Genomic DNA, 17330 nt, shown 5'->3' with positions numbered 1-17330 from the left:
AAAATCCACCGTAGAGATGTTATGAGCTACTTTCTGTCAAGACATCCTCTGCAGGTGATTGGGGTTTGGAAGCACTCGTCGTATGTCACTGAACGGTCTTGCGTTCCACCTAATGCAGAAGGCAGCAGCACGACCCGTTAACAAAAACGAGTGCTTCCAAACTGCAACACTAGAAAAATAATCGCCTGCACAGAATTTCTTGACAGAAAGTAGCTCATAACATGTCTACGGTGGATTTTTATGAAAGAAAAGTTCGGCAGATTGAAAGAGTTCAGAGTTCAAGGTTGGACTACAGCTGCAATGTTGGTGAGTTTAACGTTGTTTAAGCAGACCAAATTGGATGAATGGGGAGTCAATGGAGGCTATTGCAACTCTATATTAATCCCATTATAAAAGAAATCTAGAGTTGCAAATTGCGGATAGTTTATGTTATGGGTTCACGTGGACGTGGTTGCGTGAAAAAAACAATGATATTGTAATTTGTAACTTTGACAAATGCTGCAATAAAGGTTTGTGTTTAACTGCTTTTCACAAGTTTCAGTTGATTTTTAATATCGTACTGAAATTAATGTAAAACATCTGGGTGGCCAGTGAAACATATACGCTAATCTAAATATGCCAGACCATTGTTATGGTCTGTTAGGGTGATATGGACAAAATCAAATGATCACAATATTTCTAACCAAATAACTTGATATTGTGATAATATTGTAAATGGTAAATGGTGCATTTATATAGCGCCTTTATCCAAGGCGCTTTACATAGATTGTGCATTACATTCACCCATTCATATACCGATTGCGGCGGAAGCCATGCAAGGTACCAACCAGCACATCGGGAGCAATTGGGGGTTCAGTGTCTTGCCCAAGGACACTTCGACATGTAGACAGGAGGAGCCGGGATTCGAACCGCCGACCCATGGATCATTGGACGACCTGCTCTACCTCTTGAGCCACAGTGTGACAACTATATACAACTGCATACTTGTGTGTCTATGTCTATACAATATACAAAATGAGCTGATGTATAGTTTTTTACAACTGTTATTAAAAGGTGTTCATGAATATCCTCAGTTAATCTTTGAAAAATACTTTGAAAGGCAGCTACCACATGCACATATTTTATCATTTCTATTTGTTGTATTTAGTATTGAATGAGGTCTTTGAAAGTTGGAACATTTTGTATTGCAGAAGTGAGATCGGGGAAACTGGAGTTGCCTCTGTGTGCCATGAGGTGGTATTGCAGACAGTTCTGACAAAGATGTGGTCATTCTTATACCCACGTGTGTGGTGCACACACGTTTGCTGATATAGGCTGTGTGTAACACCTACATTTAGCTAACATCCTTGTGCAAAAATTCCTTATCCATGTGTGAGGTGTGTTTAACCTTGTGTGTGTGTGTGTATATATATATATATATAATATTTTTTTTACTATAGTATAGGATATCATGGGAGAGAGTAAAACTCAGAGGCGACAAGTGACGTGCAGTGCAGCCCTTAGCAACTGGGTGAAATCAAGCTGGTGGTGTTCTCATTCATGCATGGTATTAGTATGATGATGTGGTGTCATGCGCATAGAAAATGTACAGTTTGTGTGTGAGCCCAGTGCAAGCATCTCAGCCAAGCACATTCCCCACACATGGCAACACTGGCTAAAAATAGCTTAGAAGCCCCCTCATTCACTACTATAGGTTATTTGCTCCAGCAGGCACAGGATCACCCCATCTCATACCGCTACAATCACTCGCTACCAAACCTCTTTTCTTTGTCATTTTACGCCTCCCATTTCTTTTCACCCACTTCTCCCCCTCATTCTCACCCCCTCCCATACATCCATTTGTCTCTAGTACATCACACTCTTTCTCTCTCCCTCTCTGTTTGGTGCCTCTGGGCTTGGATTGGCGAGCCTGTTGCCAGGGGGCAGTGGTGATGCATTTCATTTAATCAGGCAGAGTATTAAGGCAAATTTAAAGAGGAAACTCAGCAGGGGTGCTTCCACCAAGCTAGGTTGCCACCTCTCTCACACTACACCATTCTTGCACAGTGGTGCAGGAATAGGGATCATTAGCAAAATATCTTTCTTTGTATCTCTCTCACACTCAACATGTCATGATGTGACGCTGGTGGCCTGGCTTGCTGGCAGATTGGTAATTTTTGAAAATAGGGCTTGACTGAAGTAAGAGATGGTATAAGTAGCCTATGCTTAAATTCATATTTAGAAAATGTTTCAGATGTAGAAAGAAATCTGAGATGATTTGATATATTTAGGAAAAGTCATGGAAGGGGAACCTTCTGAAAGCTAAATGGGCAAAGATAATCAACTTTAAAAGTTTGCAAAGATAATTAAATATTTTTTGTAGATTGTAGTTTGGGTTTTTTTAAAGTAGTAAAATCAGTAAATGTGTCAACCAGTGGAATAAAAGTAATGTCTTACTTTATTAACCACAAGCTGCTCTCTCACTTCTCAGTCTCATCACAGGTGGTATACCAGCACAATATCTAGCATGGTGTCTCAGTAGATAGCACTGTTACCTTATAGCTAGAAGGTCCATAGTTTGAACCTGCTTGGAGCCTTTCTGTGTGGACTGGAGTTAACCAATCGATCTTAACTAGTAAGTTGGTGCACAGGTCTCCACCAGGGCAGGTCAGGTTGTGGCCTCCTGGTGGCGCTATAATAGGCCAATGTGAAAAGGGTGCCATTTATTCTCACCCTTGGATGGCAATTGGATGATTCGACTCATTTTGTTCCAAAAATGTGTGTTGCAAAAATCCACCTGTTGGTGGCGCTATAACAGGCCAATGTGAAAAGGGTGGGATATATTCCTCAGCCTAGTAGAAACCTCTGTGAAAGATATCACATAAATTGCACGCTGCGTTCATGATTTGAGGCTTTTTGTTCAAAACATGAATTGCCAATCCTGCAAATTTTGAAAGCCAATCAGGATGGAATATGAATATGATTTTTGGACAAAATAGGTGTTTAACAAAAGTCTGCCTCCTGTTGGCGCTATAACAGGCCGTTCTGGAAAATTTGGGGCAGAGGTTCATCGTTGGCATCCAGGGAGTGTGTGTGCAAAGTTTGGCATCGACCGGGTTTTAACGGTGCCGGAGATTAGCTGGTAGTAACAGACGGACACACACACGGACAAAACATACACTCTCCCCATGCCTTCGGCCTGGCGGAGAGAAAAATGTAAAGGGTTGATTTAAGCAAGCAGCAGACCTAGCAAGCCTGGGTTAAACGTAGACGACATAGACTTGGTGCACCAATATGGATCACTTTTATACATTTACTTGTGCGTTTTTCTCCTCAATAGTTTTGATTGAAGCTGAAATTTAACGTTTCCTAAATGTAAGCAGTTATTAGCATCTTTCTAGTTTTTACAAATATGTACAAAAATAGTAAATCTACAAGCTTGATGCATTTTTTTTTTATTTGGGGCTTAATTGGTTAGGAGTAAAGACAATGAAGCATAACTGAACACAACAGTGCTGACAAGTTGCTTTATTTGTGTGTGTCTGTATGCATGTTTATGTGAATGACATAACACTACTGAGCAGTACTATAACATCTCCATGCCTGCTGCATGGCCGGTGATGGACAGGCGGTATCTCTGGAGCAGGCCAGCAGGGCACCCAGGCCATGTGAAATAATCCCTTCTTTCACTGGCACAGCGCCCAGTGTGGTATTACATGCCCTTGAGCTGTCCCCTCTCTCACACTCTCTCTTTCTCTCTCTCACACACACACACACACACACACACTGTTCATCACTCAGTGCTCGGAAAGGTCACAGAGGCTGTGTGTAACGTGCAGGGGAGGGGTAACCAGGGGTGTAAGTGAATGAAAGTGTGTGCATGTGGAAGGGAGAGAGACAGTGACCGTGCGTGCATTAGAGTATGGCTATGTAGAGGAAGTGGAATAAGCTGCAGTGGATTTAGCATCCTTGTCGTGGCTGCAATCGCGGATCACATGATGATGCACCGATGACACATTGTAGAAACACAACGACGCACACAGCATGCCTTTTAAATAGACAGGGAGCGTTAACTTCTTAACACCGCCGCTTACCAAACCGTCATTACCATCGCTCCATTCTATAGCCATGGCTTCACACAGTCGTGCTGCAGATTTATTGTAGGGATGAAGCCCGGTGAGTTTTCAAGGTCACTGGGCATATGCAGGCTTCCTGTTGATGGTACATTTAAGCTTGCACAAGGCTTTCATTGACTGCACAGCAGCAGTTGGTTTCTGGCACAGAAAAGATGTATGTATAGCGCAAATCTTTGAAAATAAAATCACTTGTCATGACATGCGGTGGACAGCCTGCTGCGCTCCCTTCGGAAGTCGCAAAACAGATTTTCTGACAAGGCCTGTAATGCTTAATTTGTGCAGGCAATAGCATATCTAGAAGCTCACAACATGCTTGTAGATCTGTAACACATTCGGAAGTACAGTCTCACTTATTTTTCAGCCATATCCTAATCTAGGATCGTCTGGCTTGACAGAGAGGACAGCTGGGTAACATCCTCCACTCCCTAAGTAAAAATGCACTGTTAAACACTCAGATTGGCCTTTGACATGCCCTCTACCACATGTGCCTATTTTTAGGTTGTATGAACTCTGAGGTACATGCAGCTCAGGAAGTGTTTCCTGGAATATTATAGGTACAGGAAATAGGGAAACTGTAATCCCACCACCTACTATCGTCTATTAAATGCATACATTAAGTACACAATGTACTTTCTGTATGCAAAATTTCTTGTATCTGGTTATTGTTAGTGTACTCCATTTTGGAGTTTTGTTGTATATATTGTATATTAGTTTCTGGAGGTATTGGCTTTACAGAAACCAGCTTTGAAGTGTAATTATGTATTCTACGGCTTGGCCAGTTTCCACTTGAAAAAGAGACGCAGTCTTAATGTGTTTTACTGGTTAAAAAAAAAAAAAATGCATAGGCTTGTTATAAACTAAAGAATGATATGGGTGGCCGCTATACACACCTGTATCCTCTCAAATATACTACTGCATGTTCCAAATATCTATCATATATTAAATTAGAGTTGTCATGATTGTTATAGTCCATACTCCCTCCATACATCCTTAATGTTATATAAAATCAAAGAATGAAAACTTAAATCAAGTTCCAGGTTAAATTAAACTTTGATTTGCTTTATTTTATTCCAAGTGAACTTCAAATAATAGCATACCAACATGTTTAACCAAGATAGGAAAGAGGCCCTTCCGTCATTTTCAAGAAGCACCTGTTGCTGACATTGCTGCCCAAGTATCAACCTTTACTATGCAGTCTGACTATTACAAAACCTACACTGTCTAATCCTGAAACTCGTTTAAGTGAAAAGTGGTCCTCCGGTGGGAAAAGAAGAAACACCACACCTCTCCTGAGCAAAAACCTTTTTATTTCTCGTTGAAAGGAACTTGATAGAATATTACAGCAGAACACACGACTGAAACAGCTGCCATTTCACGTAACACAGTACAGGAAGAAGGATGTACTTCAATCTCATGTGTATATTATATATAGTATATTTATATCGATAGAAAAGAAAAATATTGCTCCCAGATGTTTTTGTATGGCAAATTATCTGCTGTTTTGAGAGGGTGGATTTGGGTAACGTAAAATTCAACGAGAGGTTCACACACTAAAGGAAGTGGGACAATGAAAGTGACATTCCCCAAAGCATGGGGAAGCTGTGGCTTTTTTATGTTGAGAAGTAAACTTGAACCTTTTTTTTCTCCTCCATTGCAGTTGCACCTTTTCAAGAAAACTTGAAACTGTTCACAAAATGGATAAATACCATCATACAGCAATCAGAATATGCAAAAGAAAATAACACAAGGCAGCTCCATATAGGAGCAGGCATGCAAAACATGATCATATTCAAAAAGGAGCAGTAAAGACATGTATTCATGATCGTTAATGTTTACGTTTGCGTCATATGGCAACTGATGGTTAGCCAATTTGCGAGAAAATATTGTAAAGCGGGTGTACTGAGATGAGGGGACAACTTGATGTTCTGTAAAGTGTACTGGAGTGCTGAGTGTTAGCGGATATACTATCTGAATGAGGTTGTATCTAGAAATTGCTAATATACTGTGTTAATTTATTTTTTGTACTCTTAATTTCCTCTAAGGAAGAAAACAAATGTTAGGAAAAAAAAAGCAGGTATGAAATATCACCCTGGATAGTTGCATCCAAGCTTAGTGTTTTAAATAAGCCACTTTAGGCAGCATTACCTAATAGATTTATCATTTCTTAGACATATTTCAATATATCTCTTTTGAAAAATAACTCTATCTATACTTGATCTTTTAGTAAGTAAATCTCTTCCAGTATGTTTTTTATCTATATATATATATATATATATATATATATATATATATATATATATATATATATATATATATATATATAGTTATTTAGGTACAGCACCCAATTGTGGGTTTTGTTTTCCAAAAGCACCTTTCTTTTTTTTTTTCTTTTTTTTTCTTTTCTTTTTACAATCAGACTGAATATTGCTTCAGTCGTTAATGGTCTGAGTTCAAGATTAAAGGATCCAAATGGCGCACTGTCATCAAGGTAGATTCCATTGAGACTGTAGCTCAAGCCCGGCAATAATAAGCTTTGATAATCAACTCCGAAATGAAGACCAGCACTAAAGGTCCAAGCTCACCGCCTCCCTCAGAAGGAGGGTCTGACTTGGGCCTCCATCGTCAGACATCACCAGTTGCCAAGGACCTGACTGCAGTGGCTGGCTGGCAAAAAGTGTACTCAACACGTCATGAAAGTGGTGTACAGGTACACGGTACAGGTATTGCTGATATACCCATACAGATCATGGGCCATGTTCGGGCCCTGGCACACAATGCCATAGTATTGACTGTTCACTGCATTTCAGCTATATTGGAGCAGGGTTGGCACCTGAGCGACGGTGGGAGACACCAGTCCTGCTTTGATATAACCAGGTGGCGTTCTGAGTCCAAATGAGCCGTGTGCTTTTAACAGATCACCTTAAGCGACCTTGCTGAGTGGATGTCCTGCAATGCCAAGGATGCCCCCTATAGCTGAGAAAAGTGCTCTGGTGTTCTCAGACAACATTCATACCTGGGATAGCCACACAAGCCACTACTGGGACAAAACACAGCTGTGGTTAAGTGATGCAGGTGCTTTCTTGACATCTCTAGCTCTGAAATGTGTCAATCTTGCCACACTTCCTAAATATACAGGTCAGGTCCAGGTGAGGTCTTACCATTGGATAACAATCACAGAGTGGGACTGGCAACCTATTGCGTTGTGTGTCTTTGAGCACTGTCAAACTTAATTTGCTGGGCTACATGTGTGAGGTTATCAAATGGACAATCAATAATATATATTTTTTTCTCGTCAATGGGGAATCTCATACAGGAGCTGACTACTGCAGTCCGCACTCGTTTAGCTATGACATCCATCTAAAACTTTAGAACACGATTCTCTTATATAGACAGTAATTTGTCAGTCAAATATACTTTGTATTTACTCCATGTTTTTTATCATTTTAAGTTCGATTCGTCATGCACATAATAGTCGTTCCTCTATCTCGTTTCGCTCTCCTGGCTTTGCATCATGTTGTCACCTTGAATACAAACAGCCGTCGATCAATCGTCGTCCACGTCGTCACCCTCAGACTCCTCTCCAGCTCTCCTCTCGTACATTTTATCCCTGTGCCTCTCTTGGATCTCTTTCATCTCTTCGGCGTAGCGGCTGAACGCGCCCCCGAACTTGCCCCACGCTTTGAATGGGATGGTGATAGAGTTCCTGTAACTGGGCTTAACTTCGCTCACCCTCAAGAAAACTCCGTACTTGTTGGATCCCACGTCGAAGAAGAAGCGCTTGGAGTCCACCATGATGGAGGTGCCCTCCGGAAGCTCGCTGTAGCCCCCGGCCCCGCCGCCGCCACCAGCGGCCAGCTCCTCGTCATCTCCGCCGTAGTCATCTATCAACTTGGCCAAGGCGTCGCGGAATTCTATCAAACCTTGAGCGGGGAGTGCGATGGTTTGTCCGGCCTGCATTCCGCCTCCTCCGGGGATGCCGCCGCCCCCGACGCCAAAACCAGGTCCACGGTTGACGGTCTGTCGGATCCGGAGGAACCTCCCCCGCTGGTTCTCCTTTAGGTCGAGGTAGTATTTGCGGTTCTCGCGAACCAGGAACTCGCTCTTCAAGGCCCGCCTAGGCCCAGTGTCATCGCCGCCGGATGACTGAGCGATCTGCTCCGGGCTGCTAGGCCCCAGTTGGGCGTAGTGCTCTATGAAATCCCCCAGGTAGTCGCGGAACTCCGCCGCCACTGACATGGACAGGGTCAGGCGACTTTTGGAGCCCCCGGCGCCGACCTCGGCGATTTTGATGAACCGGCCTTTGGCGTTCTGCTTCACGTCCAGGTAGAAGCGTTTGTTCTGAATGTCCAGCCGCTTCGAGGCCAGCTCCTGGGTCTCCGGTTCCCGTTGGTGGTGCTGGTACCCGCCGCCGCCGCCGCCGCCTCCTCCTCCTCCTCCTCCTCCACCACCGCCGCCGCCGCCGCCCCCTCCTCCGCCGCCGCCGCCGCCGCTGCTGCCACCGCGCTCACTGCCACTGTCCCCATCCGCCATCTTCGCCACCAGCAGCCAGGTTCTCTAGTCTCTCTCTGCGTATCTCTGACCCTCCTCCCCGAGTCCCCCGCCCTCTTCCCCGCTGCTCGTCGAGCTCGCACACGGAGGAAACCGGACGCTGACTTCTGCGCCGCGATAGGCCCGCCGGGAACGTCCATCACGGTGTCAGCCCGGAAGCAGGCATTTTAATTGGTGGATTCCCCCTGTCCATCAAGGCATACTCCGCCCCCCATCGATGACGTTCAAGTACATTTTAGGGTTTTTACGTTTGACTTTGTTGCGCGCGCCTAAAATTGCAGATCTGCAAGCTCATTACGCGTCTCGATTCGTCGTACAGTGAGCTTGCAGTTCTGCCATTTTGGGCGCATGCCACTGGCGCGCACTAATACGTATACAAATTAGGCTTTCTTGTTATTTACAAACAATATTTGGTCTTCGTTTCCGATGGGTAATATTGCTACACAATTATTTTCCTTTTTTCGTACATTTACATTTTATTATAAACCCAGTTTAATTTAATAATTTAATCCAAACTATGCGCCCCCAATTCGTGCATTTGTAATGCATTTAGGGCTAACTAATGTCCCTCAAAAATAATAATACATGTACTTCTTCAAATTGTATCACCGACAGCCCCGCCTACTTGTTGGTATCGTGCGCAAAGGCTCGCGGAGGAGTGTGGGGGATGGGGGATAAACGGCTCAACGCTCAGTGAGATAGACGCACAGCGATTGGTCCAAGGGACGATTCGAAGTAACAACGCCCCACCCGATTGGCGTATTTATTTTCACCCGCGAGGGGTCGCACCACGCGCAAGTACATTTTACGAAAGGGGGCTTATTGTTTCTCTCCTTTTCCTAGAGCACGATTTTTTTTTCATTACGGTCTTGACTTGAACACTTCTCTTTACTCTACAATCAAACACACAACAGGAAAATGGTACGGATTTATTGCAGTTATTCATTGAACGTCGTGTTGCAGTTCATGCATGATTATATATGTTATTTTATCCGTTCTTCTCACTGAACTATTAATTTGTTTTGGTCAGAAGCCGAACGGTGCAGCATTTTGACTAAAACCGAACGAGTGTTGCTAAAAGGTTAGCTGCTAACAGGCTAACCACCGTCGGCTAACGCGCTAACGTTGACTCTGTCTGTGGGTCGCTTTTTTACCCGGCACGTTGGCGGCGGGTTAACTACCTGATGGACGGGGCTCTTCTTGAGAGAAATGATTTGCAACCGCACGTAAATTGTGGACTGTGTTCGTAAATCGTGTGTTTGGGGCACGAAGCTTTTTGTAATGGGTTGCAAATAGCCACCGTGCTACCTAGCCAGCTAAGCTAATGCGGGTTAGCATATAGCCTCGTTATACTTCGTCGTGCGACGGTGTCGCCCGCCGTAAATGGTAGACCTACAAGCCCAAAGGGGTCGCTTCAGCTACGTGTTGTGTGAGCTTATACATTTGGTATTTTTCCCCACGGGGTTTTTAGCCGTGTTTACTCGCCAGAACGTCGATTGGTGAGCAGCTGCTTGTGTGTGATAAAACCAACATTGATAACATAGTAATAGTTCATTCAAATAGGTATTAACCCAGAATATCCCCAGGAAGCCCCTTTTGCAGGATGTGTGAGACTATATTAAAGTCGTCGGTGAACATAATCCGTTGACTGACATCAAAGCCGCCATTCAGAGTGGCGGGGTTAACAGTTTTATGATTATCAGCCCGACGGCTTGACTCATCCGTTCATAAGAACTTTTGGTTTGCATGTAGTTTCCAGTGTAACATTAGCCTACTGTACTTGCCGGATCCTCTTCCACCTGCTACTGAATGTTGGATGGCGGGAAAGCCGTCCCGTCAGTCTGGCTGTACGTGTAGGAGCATTATAATCTGTTAGCCCTTTGACCTGCTTGCATTTGATTTGACTTGTGACATCACTGGGTCCGAGTAGAGCTTGCATACAGATTGGTGAGAACTTTACCAAAGAGCCAGTGGCATTCTAAATTGGGAGATATCTTATTATGGAAGGAACATGTCATGATAAAATGCGTATGGCTCTGTATTGTCTACTGCTGTATTTTGTAAGCTAATGCATTCATCTGACTGCAGGCTGGTGGCAAGGCAGGAAAAGACAGTGGCAAGGCCAAGGCAAAAGCAGTGTCTCGCTCCCAGAGGGCTGGATTGCAGGTAAGAGTTGTCTGCCTTTTTAGAACTTCTAGTATGTCTTCATCGCTTTTGCACGTGTTACAACCTGTCTTTTGATCATGTCAAATCGTTTTCATAATGACCCGTTCCTATTTTACCTGCTAGTTCCCAGTGGGTCGTATCCACAGGCACTTGAAGACCCGCACAACAAGTCATGGCCGTGTAGGAGCAACAGCAGCTGTTTATAGTGCAGCCATCCTTGAGTACCTCACCGCTGAAGTAAGTGGCTCCCATGCCCCATGTAATTCGATGTGGTATCATGCATTGTGGTTGTTGTAGATACGGACTGTTTATTCTTTAAATTCATCATTATTGCCTTTTCTGTCCCAGGTATTAGAGTTGGCAGGCAATGCCTCCAAAGATCTGAAGGTGAAACGTATCACTCCCCGTCACTTGCAGCTGGCCATCCGTGGTGACGAAGAGTTGGACTCCCTCATCAAGGCCACCATCGCTGGAGGAGGTGAGATCAAACGCAACGCATGGCTCAAGAATGCACTGTCCACCCATGACGGGAGATGTTCATTACCCACTCTGCCATTATGTTGCGGTTTTAGTATAATTGCTGTACAATCCTGTATGATAACCTGCACCACAAGACTGCGTCTTTCTTATTCTCTTCCCTGAGATTCAACCAATGGGTTCTGAACACCACTCGTCCACATGAGCCTCAAATATTGAAATGTACATGTTGTTGTTTTGCAGGTGTGATTCCACACATCCATAAGTCCCTCATTGGGAAGAAGGGCCAGCAGAAGACTGCATAGGTGCCATGTTGACCAGAAATGTGGGTGCTTGGGCTCGGACCAGATCAGGAGTTCACATTCGTTCTTTTTTTATTATTATTATAGCTAACGAAGAGTGATTGTTAGGCTTTGTGTTTATTGTAATATTTTCCCATAGCTAGTGAAAAAAGTGGAAAACCCATAAAGGAAGAAAAAAAAAAAAACCTTTGTATGTTATCGTAGAACGTCTGACTGGGGAGTTTATAATTTTGTCAAATGGTGACAGTGAATTTGTTTGATTGGCCTGGGATTCTGTAATGTTTTATACTGAAAATGGAATTGTTAAAACCATTTTTATAAGAAAAAGAAAAAACGTACTTTTGTGGTTATTTGCTTGGCCTTTTCAGCTCTGACAAAATCACTTATGAATACAGATAGGATTTGACATGAGTGAATCAATATTATTAATAGCATTTTTAACTGACTGTCTTTGTATGGTGGTGTTTTAGGGGGAGTAACATTATCATTGAGATAAATCTTTTGACTCAGCCCCTATCACACTTATCAGATCTGTGTGTGCTGCTGTCAATTGCAGAGTTTAAAATTGTTAAATGTGAAATGCTTGGCATTAGGACTGCACAATACATGTCTACATTGCAATGCACATGTGCAATAGTCACATTGCAAAGGATGCACTGCAGTCAGTGTTGCCAGATGGGATTTTTTTTAATTATCTTATGGCGGCTTAAATTTTTCGTACACTGCCCATTTTTTTTTTATCACGGGTGTAAATATGTAATTTCACAATGCGTATTCAAGAAACATTGAGACTGAGTCCTATGAGATAAAAATGCATCACACATGCTGCGTGGAAGCAGGCAACTTCCTGGACCTTACACAAATAAAAGCCTGAAACGACTAGAGAGATGCAACCTGTGTTTTTAATGTCAGTACAGATCTAGAGTCAGATTTACTGACTCTAGATCTGAAGTTCTGAACCGGATCTTGAATCGGCAGCCAGGGAAGTTTTGGAATTGATCTTACAGAGTACAATTATAGTACATCTGGCATCACTGACTGCAGTGTACAATAAAAGTAGCCTCTTTGGAGCCCCCTGTCCTTCTGTACGAGTACACCACCTGGACTTGATTTTAGGGTCCAGGAGTATGTCAGGGATGTTGGCTTTTATTTTTATTCGCTACGGCAAGTAAACTCAAGTAGGGAGGTATTTGGTTCCATTTTTAGTCTTTGGTATATAAACGGGGGATTGAACCCAATGTGGAGTATGGCAAATTCACCCAGTCATTCACATTTTACTAAACTACTTAGTTAATAATAAATAAAAAAAGATCTAGCAAGGTTCACATTTCCAAGACAATCCATCTACTTAAATTCCTTCTTGGTAACTGGTCTTGTAGAATCCATTCACAGGTCATGTTGAGGGTTATTTCACCTAAAGTGTTGCTGCTACATTTGAAGATGTATCTGGCATTATTTTCAATTGGAGCTATTGTAGTTTACACCTACCTAAATTTGTAACACTAACTACTTTATACTGCATAATCGCTTGTAGTTACGGTGTTCCATAGCAAGCCGCCTGATGCTGTATTGGCCCTTCTGTGGAGAAAATGGCTTACCATCTGTGATCTCACTTGAAGGTCAATTCCATTCTCAATGTTTGACCCCCAAAGTTGGAGAGGTTAAAGCAATGGTTAAAAGCTAGCTGTCAATAAGTCGAATAGTATTAGTGTGACCTACATTTTATTCATGATTTATATATATATATATATATATATATATATATATATATATATATATATATATGCATGAATAAAGAGTAGAGTACTATTGGACATTCTACAACCAGAAACAGCAATGAAAACATAACCTTATCATTTCAATTTCCACAAGCTATGGCATTTTTTAATTTCTCACACAGCTAGGAAATATGTACCCTTTTCTATCTTCCCTTTTATAAACTATTTACTGCACTGTTTGTAGCACTACTCACTACTGTACAAACTCAAGCTGTGTGACCTTGTGTTTGTGTTATATTGTGGCCAGCAGAGGGTGCCAGTGATATTCACAATGACATTACCATTTCCTTAGGTTTATTTGAATGCATCCGCTATAGCTTCTCAGGGCTGTATTTTGCGTGTCTTAAGTACAAGGTCTTATTCCCTAACTTGAGTAAACTAAAGACCTGGAGGCGTGATCCATGCCATTTGGCTATTCTGAGTGGCCAAAGAGCATTGATCACGCCTCAAGGTCTTTAGTTTACTCAAGTTAGGGAATACGACCTGGTACTTAAGACACGCAAAATACAGCCCTTCAGTCTTTAAAGCCAAATTCCAATCTCGGCCACCTGCTCACTCACACTCGGTAACTCCAGCATGGCAAATGATGGTGAAATTGGTGACCTGCTGAAATATGTGACCAATCTTGTTGTCTTCACACAACTTACATGGAGTTCTTTAAATACGTGGCATGAATACTGCTAGATTTAACTCTGCTAATAAACAAACTGCAACGATTTACATTCAGACACTGTGACGTTATGCGATTGTAGACGATTGTCACATATTTCAGCAGGTCACCAATTTCACCGTAACACCACCATGCTGGAGTGAGCGAGTACATAATAGCAAACAACAAGTATTGTACCCTTCCCTTTATTCTTCTTTCAAATTATTTGTTCGGCCCAAAATATTGTGTTTGTTGTCATGATTTAAAGAGTTAACTCTTTCGATGTTTCTTGTGAGCTGGCACCACTACTAAGACTGAAGTTGGCTTTGTTCAAGGTTTACAGATCTTTAAAATGCAGGGGAATTATTTCCTGGGCCTGTCGTCATGAAAGGGAATACTTGCAATATTTTAATTTGAATACAGAGATGGTCCAAATTTGTTCTGTTCATCATTTAAATTTAACCCAGATGAACAGGTACATCAGCAGGCTATTATGTGAAAGGTCAGAGTGCCACTGTTCCTAGTTATTATATCACCATTGAACCAGGGCACTCAAACTACAGATCCAACCTAATTTCCCCTTCTACAAACCACTATTAAGGTGTCTATATTATTGGATTACTGGAAAGGGCTATGTATTTACAGAGGTTCAAAGGGTTACACAAATATGTATATTCAATCAAAGAGATCGAGAGTCCACTTTAAGATACTGTATTACATTTAGAATTTAAGTTTATTAGGGGTAGTAGGCCTATTTTGTTTAATATTAGATTATGTCATGATTAGATTAGGAATTATGCTTTGAAGACTGAGTGGGGATTTTGTCTTGTAGGCAAGCTTCCATTCATGTTTATATGTAACATAATTTATGTAGCAGTTCACTAGAGTTTTATTATAAACGTGATACATCACTAGCCTTTTTATATTTGTCCAAATAATTGGCACATTGATTTTGCCTCAAATTTGCTTTAATGCAGTTTAGCATTTAAGTTAAAGCATTTATAGCCAAGCTTTAGGAGATACAGTTCTTACATCTTACTATATGTTTTGACAAATTTACGGTGCCTTGAAATAGGACTGGCAGGTTGGTTCAGAATGGTTTGTACTGTGAATGTAATCTGACAAGGCCTATACACATTTGTCATTGATGTTCCATCAATGACATTTGATTCCTACTATATGAGCTATGTTTAATGTTGGCCCAACATTATCTCATCCAGAGAAATGTCACAATTATTGTCCCTAAAGGGTTGGAGTCTTGAGGATCCCTATAGCTATAGGGGAGCGGTGGCTCAGGGGTAGAGTGCCTGGATGGCAACCGTAAGGTTGCCAGTTCGAACCCGGGCTCCCCCAGAGTTGTTGTCGAAGTGTCCTTGAGCAAGACACTGAACCCCTAATTGCTCCCGATGTGCTAGTTGGTGCCTTGCATGGTTTCCGCTGCCATCGGTGTATGAATGTGTGTGTGAATGGGTGAATGTAATGCACAATCTCTGTAAAGCGCCTTGGATAAAGGCGCTATATAAATGCACCATTTACCATTTACCATTTACTAATCAAAGTTGATGAAAGTCTACATCAGACATACATTATTTGTCATGCATTTGCACCTGAGCAATGGAGGATTTAGGGATGGAACATTCATGTTAATAACTACAAACTAACCTCATTTTATCAACCGTTGTATATTTTACCCCGAAAAACCAGGCAGGGCCCCTCATTTTGTCCCTCTGCAAATTCAAAACAGGTGGTATGCAGGGCAGTTGAGTGATATCTAACGAGCACTTCCAAACTGCAACACTTAATAATCACCTGCAAGGACACAAAGTAGCTAATAACATGTCTACAGTGGATTTTTATGAAACAAACACTTGTTGGTTTGGTGAGTTTGAAGTTGTGTAATACAATCAGATAGGACTTTTCTGTTTGGATGAATAGGCTACCAAAGGGAAGTTGCACCTTGTTAGCACCTTGCTATTAATTTATATGGTAAGATGGCCACGGTCTGCATATGGTCCAGGATGATTGTGCTTAATGCCTTCCCTGGCACAGATATAAGCATGATGCCCCTGTAGTTGTTACAGTCTTTCAAGTTACCCTTTTGATAGCAAGTATTGGTTACCCTCTCTCTGTCTCGTCACTTGGCACCTTTCTTTTTTATCAGATCTGCACAAATTGACCAGATATGTCCAATGAGTTGGCCAAGTAGCGTTGCTGCTGTTGTCTGCAGTTTTTGTTTATTGGAATTATTAATAACCTATGGGTTGTACAGATGGAGGGGTGTTGGCTAGTTCAGTATTCGTGGTTTAGGTATAGTTTACATGTCTTGTGTTGGCATACCTCCTAAGTTTGGCACCCTTGCCTGCAATTATCACACAATCTAAGCATGACTTTGCTATTGATCTTATATTATCATACACACAAAAAACCCATCGGATTTTACAGTAGAGCCATTGGAAAGTAAGCTCTGAATTACAGTAACGGGACTCGTTGCCTAAAGATCAGAATTGATTTTGCATGAATCAGTGCTATTGAACACCCTTTACATCTGTGTGTTGTTTCAAACATATTGAACCAATGGAAAGTAGTAAAAAACGCTTTGGAAAAAACCTCTTAACTCCATTGGACCCCAAACTGTTTGCTAAGCAACTAACTCCACCACCGCTTCCCCTCTCATGCAAGTAATTGACAATATATAAACTCACAACACCAACTTTGATGGGGCAGTATTGCTTTGTTTTGAAAATATAAGGTTTTCTTAATTTCCTGAAAAACGTATAATTTTCATTTCCTGAAAAATTAACAATTTGGAGTTAAGAGGTTTCTTCTCGACAGCAGAGATTTGCTTTATCATTTGGAGGGAAACCAGATTTTGCTCATCAGGATCAGACTGTTGTTTAAGTATTACTGTCATCAAGATGGTAACTGGTAATATATTCTTCATTGTGCTCTAATCATGGCAGGCTCTCATGTGATGTCTCACTTTTGCGCATCAGTGGGTGAAGTTCTATAGTGAAACGCATCAATGAGTGCCATTCTCAGTTCAGTTGGGAAGACATGTACATATTTATTTAGTAGGATTATATGACATGACATTCACTCAGGATGGGATCAGACCCTGTTCACAACACGATGGGCCTCAGAGGGAGAACATGAAAGACGTGGCTTGCCTCACATCTTCAAAGAGCAAGAATAATTTGTTTATTCTTACCTCTCTCAAACTCCCTCTTGACTGCATGTCCCAGGTCACTTTACATATTAGTCTTGAAGGGTCAATGGGAAACAGCTGTCTCCCAAA

General features: G+C 42.0%; 2 protein-coding genes across 2 annotated transcripts; one reads left to right on the top strand and one right to left on the bottom strand.

The window, feature by feature from the left end:
* Positions 1-6486: 6486 nt before the first annotated feature.
* Positions 6487-8661, bottom strand: LOC310872337 (transcriptional regulator protein Pur-beta). Its single transcript, XM_083784117.1, has one exon. The coding sequence runs from the start codon at positions 8643-8645 to the stop codon at positions 7659-7661; it is 987 nt and encodes a 328-aa protein (XP_083640243.1). The 5' UTR covers positions 8646-8661; the 3' UTR covers positions 6487-7658.
* Positions 8662-9443: 782 nt separating this feature from the next.
* Positions 9444-12490, top strand: h2az2a (H2A.Z variant histone 2a). Its single transcript, XM_083784120.1, has 5 exons — positions 9444-9584; positions 10752-10829; positions 10953-11066; positions 11178-11307; positions 11550-12490. Exons 1-5 carry the CDS (start codon positions 9582-9584, stop codon positions 11609-11611), a joined length of 387 nt encoding a protein of 128 aa, XP_083640246.1. The 5' UTR covers positions 9444-9581; the 3' UTR covers positions 11612-12490.
* The last annotated feature ends 4840 nt before the right edge of the window (positions 12491-17330 follow it).

The sequence above is a fragment of the Protomyctophum parallelum genome (genome assembly GCF_964188405.1).
Source record: "Protomyctophum parallelum genome assembly, chromosome: 15".
Classification (NCBI taxonomy): Eukaryota; Metazoa; Chordata; class Actinopteri; order Myctophiformes; family Myctophidae; genus Protomyctophum; species Protomyctophum parallelum.
This window is presented reverse-complemented; position numbering and strand designations above follow the sequence as displayed.

Coding starts and splice junctions, on each gene's coding strand:
- LOC310872337 (XM_083784117.1), bottom strand. CDS start 8,645: ATGGCGGATGGGGACAGTGGCAGTGAGCGCGGTGGCAGCAGCGGCGGC.
- h2az2a (XM_083784120.1), top strand. Junction 10,830..10,952: donor CCCAGAGGGCTGGATTGCAG/GTAAGAGTTGTC, acceptor TTTACCTGCTAG/TTCCCAGTGGGTCGTATCCA. Junction 11,308..11,549: donor GGCCACCATCGCTGGAGGAG/GTGAGATCAAAC, acceptor GTTGTTTTGCAG/GTGTGATTCCACACATCCAT.